The sequence below is a fragment of the Talaromyces stipitatus genome, genomic scaffold (genome assembly GCF_000003125.1).
Source record: "Talaromyces stipitatus ATCC 10500 scf_1105507295541 genomic scaffold, whole genome shotgun sequence".
NCBI lineage: Eukaryota > Fungi > Ascomycota > Eurotiomycetes > Eurotiales > Trichocomaceae > Talaromyces > Talaromyces stipitatus.
Window position 1 is genome coordinate 260,746 of NW_002990115.1, and position 13,817 is coordinate 274,562.

At 47.2% G+C, this 13,817-nt stretch overlaps 4 protein-coding genes across 5 annotated transcripts; 1 reads left to right on the plus strand and 3 right to left on the minus strand.

The window, feature by feature from the left end:
- Positions 1–12: 12 nt before the first annotated feature.
- TSTA_024270 (isoleucyl-tRNA synthetase, putative) lies at positions 13–4,835 on the minus strand (the record flags this gene model as incomplete). The annotated part of the gene is made up of 5 exons (XM_002479490.1): positions 3,712–4,835; positions 3,488–3,656; positions 3,318–3,371; positions 226–3,200; positions 13–158 (listed from the first exon to the last, which is right to left on the minus strand). The coding sequence occupies exons 1-5, from the start codon at positions 4,610–4,612 to the stop codon at positions 13–15; spliced, it is 4,245 nt and encodes a 1,414-aa protein (XP_002479535.1). The 5' UTR covers positions 4,613–4,835.
- Positions 4,836–5,593: 758 nt separating this feature from the next.
- On the minus strand, positions 5,594–7,427 carry TSTA_024280 (UPF0183 domain protein). The gene is made up of 2 exons (XM_002479491.1): positions 7,217–7,427; positions 5,594–7,143 (listed from the first exon to the last, which is right to left on the minus strand). The coding sequence occupies exons 1-2, from the start codon at positions 7,278–7,280 to the stop codon at positions 5,675–5,677; spliced, it is 1,533 nt and encodes a 510-aa protein (XP_002479536.1). The 5' UTR covers positions 7,281–7,427; the 3' UTR covers positions 5,594–5,674.
- A 406-nt stretch (positions 7,428–7,833) lies between these two features.
- Positions 7,834–11,668, plus strand: TSTA_024290 (kinesin family protein (BimC), putative; the record flags this gene model as incomplete). 2 transcript variants are annotated; one of them, XM_002479493.1, is made up of 4 exons in its annotated part: positions 7,834–8,283; positions 8,340–10,493; positions 10,550–11,158; positions 11,218–11,668. In XM_002479493.1, 4 exons carry the CDS (start codon positions 7,834–7,836, stop codon positions 11,257–11,259), a joined length of 3,255 nt encoding a protein of 1,084 aa, XP_002479538.1. The 2 variants fall into 2 exon arrangements, with proteins under 2 accessions (XP_002479538.1, XP_002479537.1); XM_002479492.1 differs by having other exon boundaries at positions 10,550–11,479.
- A 122-nt stretch (positions 11,669–11,790) lies between these two features.
- On the minus strand, positions 11,791–13,722 carry TSTA_024300 (anaphase promoting complex subunit Apc11, putative; the record flags this gene model as incomplete). The annotated part of the gene is made up of 4 exons (XM_002479494.1): positions 11,791–12,917; positions 13,380–13,443; positions 13,500–13,531; positions 13,581–13,722. 4 exons carry the CDS (start codon positions 13,720–13,722, stop codon positions 11,791–11,793), a joined length of 1,365 nt encoding a protein of 454 aa, XP_002479539.1.
- Between the last annotated feature and the right edge of the window lie 95 nt (positions 13,723–13,817).

Here is a 13,817-nt window from a genome sequence, read left to right on the forward strand (position 1 = left end):
TGTTTAATAGATTTAAAATAATCCGATCCGAGCGATCTGGACTCTTTCGGAGGTTGGAATACATACGTCATTACTTTGATCGGGACTAGCCCCGATATGGTAAGGCGAGGGATTACCCCGGATTTTCATCTTATCAGCTCCTCTTATCGTACATTGATCTATATAAATAATATACATGCAGTAAAGCTAGTTGCCGTCAAGCTTGCTTGCTAACCACGTCGTCACATCGCTCGCATAGAGGAGGCTCCTCTGCCACAGCTTCTGGGGCAGCATACCGCCAGCAGCGAGGACATTTAGCCTGGGTTGGTGCATACACATGCACTGTCGCCTTTTGCTTGGAATTGGGCAATTCGAATTCCTGTGTATAGCTCCATTTAGCACTTGCAATCTCACCAGGGAGATCCGATCCCTTGACACCCAGAGACACCGACGATACCACGAAGAGATCCGGAAGCTCACTAATATAGCGTTGGAAAGTGCCAAGTGACTCGTCGCGTAGTTCGAAATAGACAAAAGATTGTAGGGAAGAGCCCATCTGTTTCTTCGATCGCGCCGATTCTTGAATGATTTTGACAGCTGCATTGGCTGCCATGAGATCGACGAAATCGTGGCTGGTTGTCTCATCGACCCACTCGGCAGGTGCTGCCCGAGAAATCCGTTGTAGCGGATGTTTAAGCTGTGCCTTCACACGCTCTGAAGTATGCTCCCAAGACTCTTCAACGAGTAAAGGAGTGATTGGAGCCAGCAGTTCCTGCAAGTATGTGTAGATGTGGAACAATGTGGTCTGTGCTGCACGTCGACTAGCACCGTCTTCTGCCTCAGTGTATAATCTGTCCTTGAGGGTTTCCATATAAAAGGCTGAGAATTCATGGTTTGCCCAACGATTCAAGGCGTTGACGGCCTTGTAGAACTCAAAGCTATCAAATGCGTTTCGACAAGTGTCCACCAATCGAGTCAATTGCATCAGCGCCAGGCGATCGATTTTGTGAAGATCTTCATATTGACGTAGATTCACACTAGGATCAAAGTCTCCGAGAGCACCGAGCAGCAATTTGAAAGTGACGCGGTATTTATGTAAACTCGTATTGATAGTTTGCAAAACCTGCTGTCCAATGACAACATCTCGAGTATAGTCGCTGCTGGCCACCCATAACCGGAGAGCGTCAGGTCCAAGTGCGTCGTAAACCGGGCCGGATACCTTCTGTTCTTTGGTGCCCTTGGATTTCTTTTGCTTGAGCGGGGGAAGAAGCGTACCGTTCATGATAGCGTCTGGCTGTATGATATTCCCGATAGATTTGCTCATCTTGCGAGCATCTTGATCAAGAGTAAAGCCGTGGGTGATGAGGTGCTTGAATGGTGATTTGATAGTCGAAGCATCGCTCTTTCCAGAAGCCACTTGATGTGCGACATAAGTAAGAAGACTAGACTGGAACCAGCCGCGATGTTGGTCAGTCCCTTCAAGGTAGATGTCTGCTGGGCGGTCCTTCTCGAGTGATTCATTTTCTACTTGGGTCCAACTGGTTCCGCTGTCAAACCAAACATCCATCGTATCCGTACCACGGCGATAATCTGAAGAACCATCTTGCTGAAGGAACGGAGGTATCCATGCGGGATCTTCAGGACTGTCTGTCCACCACGCATCAATACCACGCTCATCAATGACATTCATAATATGAGAAACCGTTTCCTTGGTGAGTACCGCTTGACCGGTCACTTTGTCGTACAAAGCTGGTATAGGGACACCCCATGCCCGTTGGCGTGAGATACACCACTCGGTTCGATTCTGCACAAAATTCTTTAATCTCTGCTTACCGGACGCCGGAACAAATGTCACGTCCTCTAGCGATGCCAGAGCCGACTCGCGAATGTTGGCTACGTCGGCGAACCATTGCTCAGTAGCACGTATAATGATCGGCCGTTTTGATCGCCAGTCGTAGGGGTATTTGTGCTCATATTTGTGTTGACAAAGTAGCTGGCTCATTGATTCAACATATTGCAAGACCAATGTATTCCCCTCGTCTAGGACGCTTTTCCCTGATAGAAAGGATGGATCGCGAGGCATAGCTTCGTCTGTAAAGCATCCTTCGTCGGTAACAGGAGCAAAAGCTTGGATTCCTTGTGCAAGGCATACTTCATAATCATCCATTCCGTGGCCCGGCGCGCAATGAACCAAACCGGATCCAGAATCAGCCGTCACAAAATCTGCAGCAATGATAGGTTGTTCTTCGACTCCGTCTCTAGGAAATAGCGGCCTATAAGTCGTTTTCTGGCATAGCTCAGATCCTTGAATTGAAGGGACAAGAACTTGGAGTTCCTCCTTGAGCATATCTTGGAAATAGCCGAGTCTCGATTCCGCGATTAGCAGCTGTCCATGGTTGCTCGATTGAACGATCAAATAGTTTAGCGATTCGTGAACGGCAATCGCTGCATTAGCCGGTAGTGTCCACGGTGTCGTAGTCCAAATCACAGCACTTAACGAAGTCACGTCAACCAGTGGCTTGTCCCTTATTTGTTCTGGTAGTTTGGCTAATGGGAATCTCACAAGCGCGGCTGTGGAGATGTGATTATCATTATATTCCAGTTCAGCTTCGGCCAATGCGGTCCCCGTCGATGGTGACCAGTAAACCGGTTTGAAGCGTCGGTATATCAGGCCTTTCTCTACCATTTCTCTGAAGATTCCTAATTGTTTCATCTCGAATCCCTTGTCCAATGTCTTCCAATGGCCCTCCCAGTCTGCCATAATACCGAATCCTCGAAATACACGCATTTGTTCCTTGACTGTTTTCTCCGCGAGTTTCCGTGCAGCTTTTCGAATCGTCGCTGCGGACCCGGGACCTTGGGTGAAATCAATCACATTTTTTTGTTGTGCCTGAAGCGCCTTTAGCTCAATAGGCAATCCATGACAGTCCCATCCTGGAACGTAATGTATCCGCTTTCCACGACTCAATTGTGTACGGTTGATGATATCCTTCAAGATTTTGTTGAGGGAGTGACCGACGTGCAATTCGCCATTCGCATACGGAGGACCATCGTGTAGTACGAATGTTTCGTTGGCAGGCCGGTTCTCGCGCTGCCAGGCGTATAGCTCGTCAGAACATTTTCGCAGATATTTCGCTTGGTCCGCGACAGAGACTCGTGCGGGAAAGGACGAGCGAGGGAGCTTGAGGGTTGAGGTCCAGGAGCGCGTCATGCTACTTGGTCTACCACCTCCCCGGTAGCAGTAGACATGTGCGCCTGGATATGAATTGATGCGATAGAGGAATATGTAGCCATCATTGCCCAGAAATTATTTCGAAATCATCCGGTGTCTGCCACACTGGCCAATAGGAAAACCCATAGCTCCGTAGGTCCCACTCCTTCCGCATTGACACCTGAGGCAATGACTTTTATTTCTTCTAAACCTTACACATTGAATACTTTACAACATCCTAACATCTAGGCTCATTGACGACTGGATGATTTATTCTTCGTACTACCTTTAAACTACACTTTTATCACAATCTTTCCCGGCACGCTCTGCTTCATCAATGCCTTGAAGGCTTCCTTAGCCGCTGACCACTCAAACACCTGTCCAACAACAGGCTCGATTTTGTGCTTTTCCATCAACTCAACCATCTCATGGTACATCACCAAGCTAGCCGCCATTTGACCTCGGACTAGAGAATTGAGTCAGCACCATATATGCAATCAGGTAAGGATGTGTGCACTCACGCGTCTTAGCACCGAAAATGATCGTATGTATCAAGCCCGGATCAGACGGTTGAGGCTCCGTCAAAAATCCTACTGCAGCTACTGTACCTCCAAATCGTGCAGCTTTCAGACTTTGTTCAAAAGTAGCAGACCCTCCGACGTCGATGACAAGATCAACACCCCTGCCTTCTGTGAGCTTCAAAACCTCATCGGCCCATGCAGGGTGGATTTTATAGTTCACCACTTCATGCACCCCAAGGCTCTTGAGTAACTCCGCCTTGGACTCTGAACTAGTTGTACCAATGACCCGGGCTCCGGCAGCTACGGCGAATTGAGCGCAGAATATTGAAGAGCCACCGGTGCCTTGAGTCAGGACTGTCTTCCCTGAAAGATCCAATCCGTTGGATATTCCGTTGTGGAATAGGGCTTGGATTGCAGTTCCACCGGCACCAGCGATACTGGCGGCATGTTCCCATGTGAGATGAGTGGGCTTCCTCACCAACCATGACTCATCCATGACTAGATACTGACTCAAGGTCCCGTGTATGTCTCCACTACCAATTCCATTGCCCTTGAAGTTGGATACATCACCACTATCCCATGAATTGCTAACCCTGAATATCACTTCATCACCAACGTTCCATATTTTGTTGTCCGGACCCACGGCTTCTATTGCACCTGCTCCATCAGAGCAAGGAGATAAGCCAAGCGTGGTTGGAACGGGATACTTGGGCGAGAAGGCCGTGATAAGTAAGTCGCGAAAATTTAGTGCTGCTGCATGAATACGCACGAGTACCTGTCCGGGGCCGGGAACTGGTTTTTCAATTTCTTCCAGGACCAGATTGTCTAGAATGTCGAGCGATTTTTCGCTCTGGGTTGATGCGTTCCGGTAGACATGCCAGGCTTGGTATGTAGAAGACATGCTTATTCGTTCTCTGTTTGGAAAGAACTTCAAGTTCCTTTTCTGAATAAATGAGCATAATAGTTCTGCCAAGTCTGTCTTTATTTCGGATAAACGCTTTATTATTTATGATCCATTCACCTCGAAGTGACTGACGAGAAATAATATGACTAAAGTTAACAAAAGTCACCGAGGTTCTTCCGAAAACCTTGAAACACGATAGACAGTAGAGTTTCAATGTTACCTAGGTACTATACTACTTGGTTTCTTGACGTAGCCCTCTAAGGTTAAAACAAATAATAATTTTTTATCTTCTCGAGGTCTTTGATACTACTTCTTATGGGTATATCGGAGCACGAGATATACCAAACAGCAAAACCGTTCATCATGCAGGAAATATATACACCTCGGACCCCTGAAAATGAACGTTTCTGTGGGTGCACTAAGGTGCATATACGTACGTACGAAGCACTTGAGTCAATCTCAGTAGGTGATTCTTCGGTTCTGTGTTCTCTTGTGTCTATCTGTCTTAGTGAGGCCCCGACGCGGTCTATATAGTCCTTGCTTGACGAGGTCACGTGTAAGCCATACGTGACCTCTCCTTGCTGCGTACCAGTGCCAGGCATCTCGATTGCACGAAGCAACCAACAGTTTCCGTGCTGAAATCAAGAATTACAATATAGTACAACTTATAGGCGAAGTTCGGCATCTTTATTGCATCATACTTCAAATGGAAGCAAGAGAATGGAGTGAAGTTCTCCCGCTGTCTGCATAATTTCGGAGAGAAATTAGGGCAAACTCAAACCCTCTTACCCTTTCGAAATTTGGCAGATGAAATAGGTTTCGTGTGTTCTCACATCATTTGGGATGATTGTCACAATGTATCTACCTACATTCACAAGTAGTGCCTTGAAACCTCCAGTTATTATCCATCCATGGGTGAATACCTCTACAGTGAGTGGGCGACTAGTCAAGGTTACGGTTTCCTCATTCCTTCTGGATGGAAATAATCCTAAAAATGAATTGTGTAAAGATGCATGAAACGTCAGTTCAAATCAGTAAATACAATGAGCTTTAAATGTTTCAGTATATTGTCATAGAACTAACCGCACCATTCTTCAACACCTCAAAAAGAAGGCCCGGAAATCCATAAAGCTCCGTGTTTCCCAATCCCTGCCCACCATCGGGACCTGTAGAGGTCGATCTATGTTTACCGCTGACACTTTCTTCCCATCCCCCAAGGAATTCTACACTGCTTTCAGGACTATCACCCCAACCTCTATTCAGGACCATGCCCCTCTGAAGTGCCGTTTCCTCGGAAGGTGATGCGTATGACCCTTTCCATAGTGCTTGAAGTCGTTCTGATACTTGATCATAATGTGTCTCGGATGTAAGAACCTCATTCCCTGTATCGTCGAGTAAGATCTTCCAACGACTTCGCCGATAACGGTTAAACGGGTATGATCCTGGAACGTTCCCATGCACTATAAGCTTCGTAACAGTAAGCAGAGAGGATGTAGCAGGAGGTGGAGCATCCGAAATCCCAGACCCTGGGAATGCCGGCCCTGAGGGTGTTGGATAAGATATAAAGGCGTCAAATCCATGGTGGAAGTAGTTAAAGAAACATTCCGAAGGAAGGGAGGAAGGGTCGATATTGGTACCAGTAAAGGTCTCGTCATCGGAGTCTTCTGTCGGGCTGTTATTCGAAGAGTGATCGGTGTCGGGTGTATCAAGACCTCGCCCGGGGGATGGGCTTAACATCCGTGGCTGATTCACGCCATGAGCATTGTGAATAGATATTCTGCGGTCATTTTTGCGATATACAGCATCAGGTGGCCCGAGTTCAGCAATTAAGTCCTGCGGTGTTGTTTCGGAGAGGTTGATAACGAGCGTAGGGCTGGATCTTCGCAAAAGCTCTATTTTTCCCGCTCCCAGCACACTTATCTCTTCAATCTCATCGGGGACTGCTTCCCTACCCTTTCCGATCAGTGCTGGTGAACGCGGTAGCTGAGGCACGCTTGTGAAGAGCTTATTCCGAGCTTCGGACCACGAGGCGCCCTGGAATATGGCCATCGAGATAGCTGGAGATGCAGCAGAGGACGAAAGTAACGCCACAAAATCGCAGTTATCGGACCAGGCTGAGTCTTGAAGTGGGAAAGAAAAAGCCACCCCTGGATACGATAGGACGTATGTTCCGAATGGAGAGTTATCTACTGGTGGGATATATTCGCCGGGATATGACGGCCCAAAAAGGCGGTTGTATACATGGCGAAAGCCCGGTCCGGTAGATGAATTTTGCTCTTGAGGTTTCGCGATCTTAACGACTTCGTGATTTTTATATACTAAGGGCACCCTGGAGAAATCAAGAACCTCGATCAGTCGCAGTCGTTGATCGGGCCCATCAAATCGTAGTCTTAACCCATTTTTAGGGAGACTGAGCACAACGGGCTCGAGAAGTGGTTCGGTGGAGGAATATGCAAGGTCGATGGCGGGGTATGTCTGAGGCCGTGATTTGATACGACTCAATACATTATGAAGGGAGCTTCCTAACGCTGTTTTATTTGATAGTCAATATGAGATAGATAGATCCAAAGAGTCGAATGAGTATGTAAGATGTGAACTCACTCAGATTACCAAGACCTTTCCCAGGAGAGACCTGCATTGCTCCCGGCGCGCTAGCAGTTGACATTGCGGCGCTACAGTCACGACTCGGAGATCATGGCCAGAAAGAAGAGAGTCGACGAAGCTTTCCGATAACAAGGCAAAGAATAGAAAGCGGCAAATATTTGATGCTTTAGATAAAAGTAACAATTATCGAGCAAAGTGAAAGAAGCGCGATGTTTAACGTAAGTCACAGCATTGATCATGTGAAGGCCCCCGCTGACCTATGACGCTGGAGACCTTTTCTGCCTGGCTTATCGTCACCGCCTAACCGCCGATAAGAAAAAGGGAGTCTTGGCAATTTTGGCAGTCTTGGCATTAAATCAGGCATTCAGGCTGCCTTTGCCCATGCTCTAACCACTTTCGGGGTTTGTTTACCTTTTTCCTTGTCCATCCACAGCAAAAACAAACCTGGTCGTTATGTATCCCTACTCATTTTGACTACACGCGACACACCACAACTCCGCCCTCCCCCACTATTTAATTGGATTCGTCTACTTTTCGGGAAGATACTTAATGTTTTCATATTAAGAACTGCATAAATACGAATCCTCCTCATCAAGAAAGCTCTCACGAACACGATGCCGGCTCCTTATACACGGCCTGCCGCCGGGTCGGCCACCAGGAAGCCTGCACTACGCCAACCATCCAGACGCATTGCTACAACCACTGCCGAGAAAACTCAGTCTCCAGCAGCGGCCTTGAAACCGACAAATACTAATATCACGCGCCTACAGAGATCTCCAAGTGTGCAGTCGGTCGCCGGCGCGAAACGGAAAGAACGCGAATATGAACCAAAAGGAAACGAAGACACCAATATACACGTTGTTGTCCGCTGTCGTGGCCGGAGTGACCGCGAGATACAAGAGAATAGCGCTGTAGTCGTGTCGGCCGAGGGTTCAAATGGCGTCGAACTTTCAATGGGCCCGAACGCTCTAAGCAATAAAGCATACCATTTCGACAAAGTGTTTTCCCCAGCGGCCGATCAAACGACACTCTTTGACGATGTTGTCACTCCTATCTTGAATGAGGTACGATTGGATATTTATAGAATTTTTTCTCGATGATACTGACATTTAACTTTCAGATGCTATCTGGGTATAATTGTACCATTTTTGCCTACGGTCAGACGGGTACTGGCAAAACCTACACCATGTCAGGAGATATGACCGATACGCTGGGTATACTCTCCGAAAATGCAGGAATTATTCCGCGCGTTTTGTACTCGCTGTTCAACAAGCTGGAGGACAGAGAAAGTACAGTCAAATGTTCGTTCATTGAACTATATAATGAGGAACTGCGAGACTTGCTTTCTCTTGACGATAAGTCTAACCTGAAAATCTATGACAACGAATCGAAGAGGGGCCACAATAGCAGCACACTAGTGCAGGGTATGGAAGAACATTTCATTCATTCAGCCACTGATGGAATCAAACTACTTCGAGGCGGAAGCTACAAACGCCAGGTAGCTGCGACGAAGTGCAATGATCTCAGTTCCCGAAGCCATACTATATTCACAGTTACAACAAATGTCAAGCGTACAACGGAGGCTGGCGAGGAGTATATTAGCACAGGAAAATTGAACCTGGTCGACTTGGCTGGTAGCGAGAACATTCAAAGGAGCGGAGCAGACAACAAACGTGCGGCCGAGGCTGGCCTGATTAACAAGAGTCTTCTAACCCTTGGGCGAGTCATCAATGCTTTGGTTGACAAAAGCTCACATATTCCATACCGGGAGTCCAAACTTACGCGGTTACTTCAGGATTCATTAGGCGGTCAAACAAAGACCTGCATTATTGCTACTATTTCTCCAGCGCGGAGTAACTTGGAGGAGACAATATCTACTCTTGACTATGCTTTCCGCGCGAAGAATATTCGCAACAAACCGCAAATCAACTCGACGTTACCAAAGAAGACCCTGCTTCGCGAGTACACAATGGAGATCGAGCAACTGAAAAGCGATCTCATTGCAACAAGACATCGTAACGGCGTATACCTCTCTGCAGAAGCCTATGAAGAAATGAAGATTGAGAGTGAATCTCGCAGGATCATCAACGAGGAACAGCGAGCAAAGATTGAGAGCAAGGAAGCGAGCTTGAAACATAAGACAGAGGAGCTGTTTGCTTTAACAAGCAACTTCAACAATTTGAAAAAGGATAACGAAGAAACACGTGCAGCATTGAATCAAACGAACGATGTACTGGAACAAACCGAGATCGTTCTTCGAGACACGAAAAAGCAGCTGGAACAAGAGGAAAAGATCCGCCAAGCCCACCAAGAGACCGAAGAGAAACTCCACCATATTGGCAGTGAGCTGCTGCACAAATTAGACCAAACTGTTGAGCATGTCAATGGCCTCCACATGAAACTGCGTCGCAAGTCAGATCTTCATAATTTAAATCGTGATACATGGGAGTCTTCTACCGGAGATGTCGTTGATGTGACCAAGTTGATTGAGGATAGAGTCGAGATATTCAAATCGGAGCATTCAGATCTTATTCAGGGGCTATCTGCTAAGATCACGGACTTCATCACAGCGGAACTGCAAGCGGTTGCCAGTGGTCAATCACAGATAAATGTATCTCGCTCACTTCTGAACGAGACGGCGAAGGAGATGGCAGAGCAATCAACTAAAGCCCATGATGAGATGAACGGTGTTCTTGAGGAAATCAAGGTGCTCCGAGAGGTAGTCAAGGGCAAAGTGGGCCAGGGACTTAATGGTCTATCAGCGGCTGCAGAGCGGATCTCCAAGGAAGTCATTGATGAGATGACCGACTTTCATACTCAGCTTCATTCTTCCTATAGTACACTTGGCCGAGATTTCAAAGCTATGTTTGAAAGTATCACAGGACACATGGAGTTGCAAAAGAAGGAGATAAATGAACTCCAAACGCAACTGCTTGAAGCTAATCGACAAGCCATAGAAGGAAATCGGTCAGCTTCCGCAGAACTTGCAAAAGTGTTGGAAGAGGAAAGACAAGCTGCAGAAAGCGATCGTGTGGAGCTACTCTCTCAGATCGGCCTGTTGATTGAGACGTCAGGGCAAAAACAAGCTTCTCGTCTTAAGGGACGAGTGGAAGCCGTTACGTTTGATTTGGAGTCATCGGGTGATAACTTGCAGAAGGCAACTGACAGATACCAAGAAGGAATGAACGAGTGGACCGGGAAGGAGGATCAGCTGATGGAAAGTGTTATCAGTTCCAGAGATACTATCAAGGGACGTATGCAGGAGGACTGGGAGGTAAGTTCTAACAGAATCAGAGCCAAAGGAGCAATGTTCTCACAATCATCAAATAGGTTTTCGAGCAGCGTAATGAATCCATCCAGAAATCAACTGAAGCAGTCCATCAAGAAACAGTTCGCATCGTTGATGAACAAGTGCAACAGATGGCTGTCCAGATGGAAGCGTTGGATGACTTTGTGACCAGAGCAAGATCTCAAAACGGTTCACATCATGAATCTCATCTGGCTAACCTAGAAAGCCTGGCAAGGGGCATCAAGATTTCCTTCGTATCACTAGAAGAAGGACTTGGTAGTATGAATACTCAGCTTCATACATTCCAAGAGGCAGCCACCAATCAAGAGGATAGCATCAGGCGAACTGTTGCTCCATTTTCCGAAGAACTTCGGCAGCCGCTGGTTGAGCTAAGAAATAACATACGAAATGCGCCTATGACCGACTACAAGCCCACTGGAACGACTCCGCCCAGGACATCCTACGAATACCCCAGGACATTACCTCGAACGGAATCTTGCAGTAGCCTGCTTGATAAGATAAAACAAGCCACACAACCTGTATTGACACCCCTTGAGGAGGAAAATTTGGACCCCGGCTTAAGGCCTCCATCCAAACACCGTATGGGATCACCGGTGAAAACCCGGGTCTACAATGATGCCGAGGACGAGGTATGCGAACCTACCATTACCGCGTCAGCAATCATCACATCATCCAACACGGGTCTTAGGGAGGTCGACTTAAACGTCGCCGCGAAACAACACAACTCTAGTTCACCGGAACGAGATTTTTCCAAGTCCATGATCGATGTTTCTACAGAGGACCCGGCTCAACCGCCTCTTAAAAAACGACAGACTGTTTCGGAAAGCAAACTTCCTCAAAAAACTTTGACGCGCCGCGCACCACCTGGAACTGCCCTGGACGGCAGGGAGAATGTCCCCCTTACTGCCAGTATTGGACGTCGACTACGGAACAGACCGTCTATTGGTTAGACCAAGACCATTCATTCATCACGTCGTCTTGTTTTGTGTTAGAGTTGTATATAATAGATACCCCAAGTGTTTATTTTGTATACCATTCGCTTGACTTTTATTTGTTTTGTATATGGACTACCCGGATGGTGGTATAGTGCTGGCGTTGATCCTGATTTATTGATAGAGACTAATCGACTTGTTGGATTCATTGAGTGTTCAATGTAATTGCATTAAATTGTATGATTCAGTCTCTTATCCCAAATGATGCCTAGGCAGCGTGTAATCATAGCTAATCATCGATCATCTTCGCCACAGAGGGTATCAGCCGGCTACAGGCCCTGTCTTGATTCATTTGTAGCAGCTCCTTCACCAGTTTCTTCACGAGTCTCTTTTCCCTGTTCATCAGCTCCCTTTTCCTCATATCCCTGCTGAGCAGTCGTCGTCACCACCAGCGGAGAATAATCACCACTCGTTTCAATCACCCTTCTCAATTCCGACATGCGCTTGTCAAACTGCTCCATCATTTCTTCCAATGTTTGTTCTTGCCTGTCCTTTCCGACTGGTATGTCGCGCGAGTATCCACTTGTACCTTGGATTCGAAGCATGAGCGTGTTACTGACACCAGCTTGATCGCTGGTGGTTTGTTGCGGTGTGTCGAATGTCGGTGCGGGACTGAGTGATGCGTCGAGAACCTGCCAATCAGGCGTAAGACTATGCGCAGAGACGATACGATAGCCGAATGGGTTTGATGTGGTTTCTGTCTGCTTTGGGGCCGACGAACTTGATACAACGGTTGTTCCTGTACCGGCCGATGTGCCCACGAGAGCGTCAGGGGCTGATGACGGGTTTCCGATTGCGGTGTTTGAGGATTGCTCAACATCTAGGACGATGAATCTTTCCTTCACCCCTGGTATTGGTGGGGGTAAAAGCGAGGGTCTGTCAATATCCGACGAGTGCTGCTGGTTTGCTCCAGATCCTAATGCATCTTCATTATCATTTGTATGTAGCGGAAGAGGGGATGTTGCATGGCTCCCTGTTTCAAGGACTCTCAGCGAAGCCTCCGTCATCAATTCTGCGTCATCGTCGGAGAAGATGTAATGCACAGTTGGATGGTGGTAATCGGAAGAGTTGGCGTCTTCGATTAGTGTAAAGAAGGGTTTGAAGTTTGGCGCCGGTTTTGGTCGGTTCTCTTTTGGCCCTTTGAATGGGACTTCGGGTGCGGTTTTGCCTTCATGTTCGGACTGGGAAATATTATCTCCTAGCTGATTGTAAGAGGCATCTTTTTGTTTATTTTCGGGCAAATGCCCGATAGGCCGCGGCCTCGATGTTGTGGTGGGCGGGATGGCGCCAGTAGTATTTGTCGCGCGGAAGGGAGACTGCCTAGCGGATGAGGACGATTGTGTGATATTGTGTTGTTTGGGCAAAGACGACATCTCCAGTAGGAAGTATAAGTAAGCTGAAACGATGATGCAGCTACATTGTTCTGATGAGCAGTGTGTTTTGAGTCGAATGGATGTAAATTGAGGTGAGGTACGGAGTAGAGTTCAGTCCCAAGGTTACCAAAGCGCAAGCAGACGTTGCGGCATGGATCCACACCAGCTTAGCTTATCAACACATGTTTAACATATGTTGACTACGACTTCTGACGCAACTACTTTGAGGCTTTCTAAGCAGTGAATAATGAAGAGAAGAATATTATGCTCTTAATTCAGGACCGATATGATCATCAGACATGTATAACGCTCACCGATGATTCAGACTCGGGTATCGACTCCACCAAAAACGCCTTCCAATGCAGTGTAGTAACGAACGAAAAGTATTCAAAGTAGAAGTCAGGACGATTCAGCGTTCTTTGTCCATTCGAATTCTAGAGAAGAAGCTGTCAGCATTGTATAAGGAGAAATTGTCCACGACTTACTTTGTCGGCACATGGGGCACAGTCCCTTTGAAGATTCTTGCTGAATCCATGTAATAAGACAGTGCTGTTTCCAGAGATTAATTAGATTTAATGGACAAACTTCCGACAATTGGCGCGTACCATGTGGAAAGAATGGCCACACTTTCCGATTACTGAGACAGTGAGTGACTGATTTCAAGTCAATAACTAGGGTATACATACACAGTGAACAGTCGTCTCCGGGAAATTTGCATGTCGGGCAAGTTCCGTCGAACTGGACGCGACATATGCCGCAGACCTCGTCCTCGGGCATGTCCCAGCGCCAGGTTGCCACCGCGTTCCATTCCTTGATCGTGACCTTCATGTTGCTGGTAGTGTTCTGCAGGATGTTCATGAAGAGGAGTGGTGACTGCGACCTAAACAGAGAACAAAAACAATCCTGCACTAATCCAAATCGGG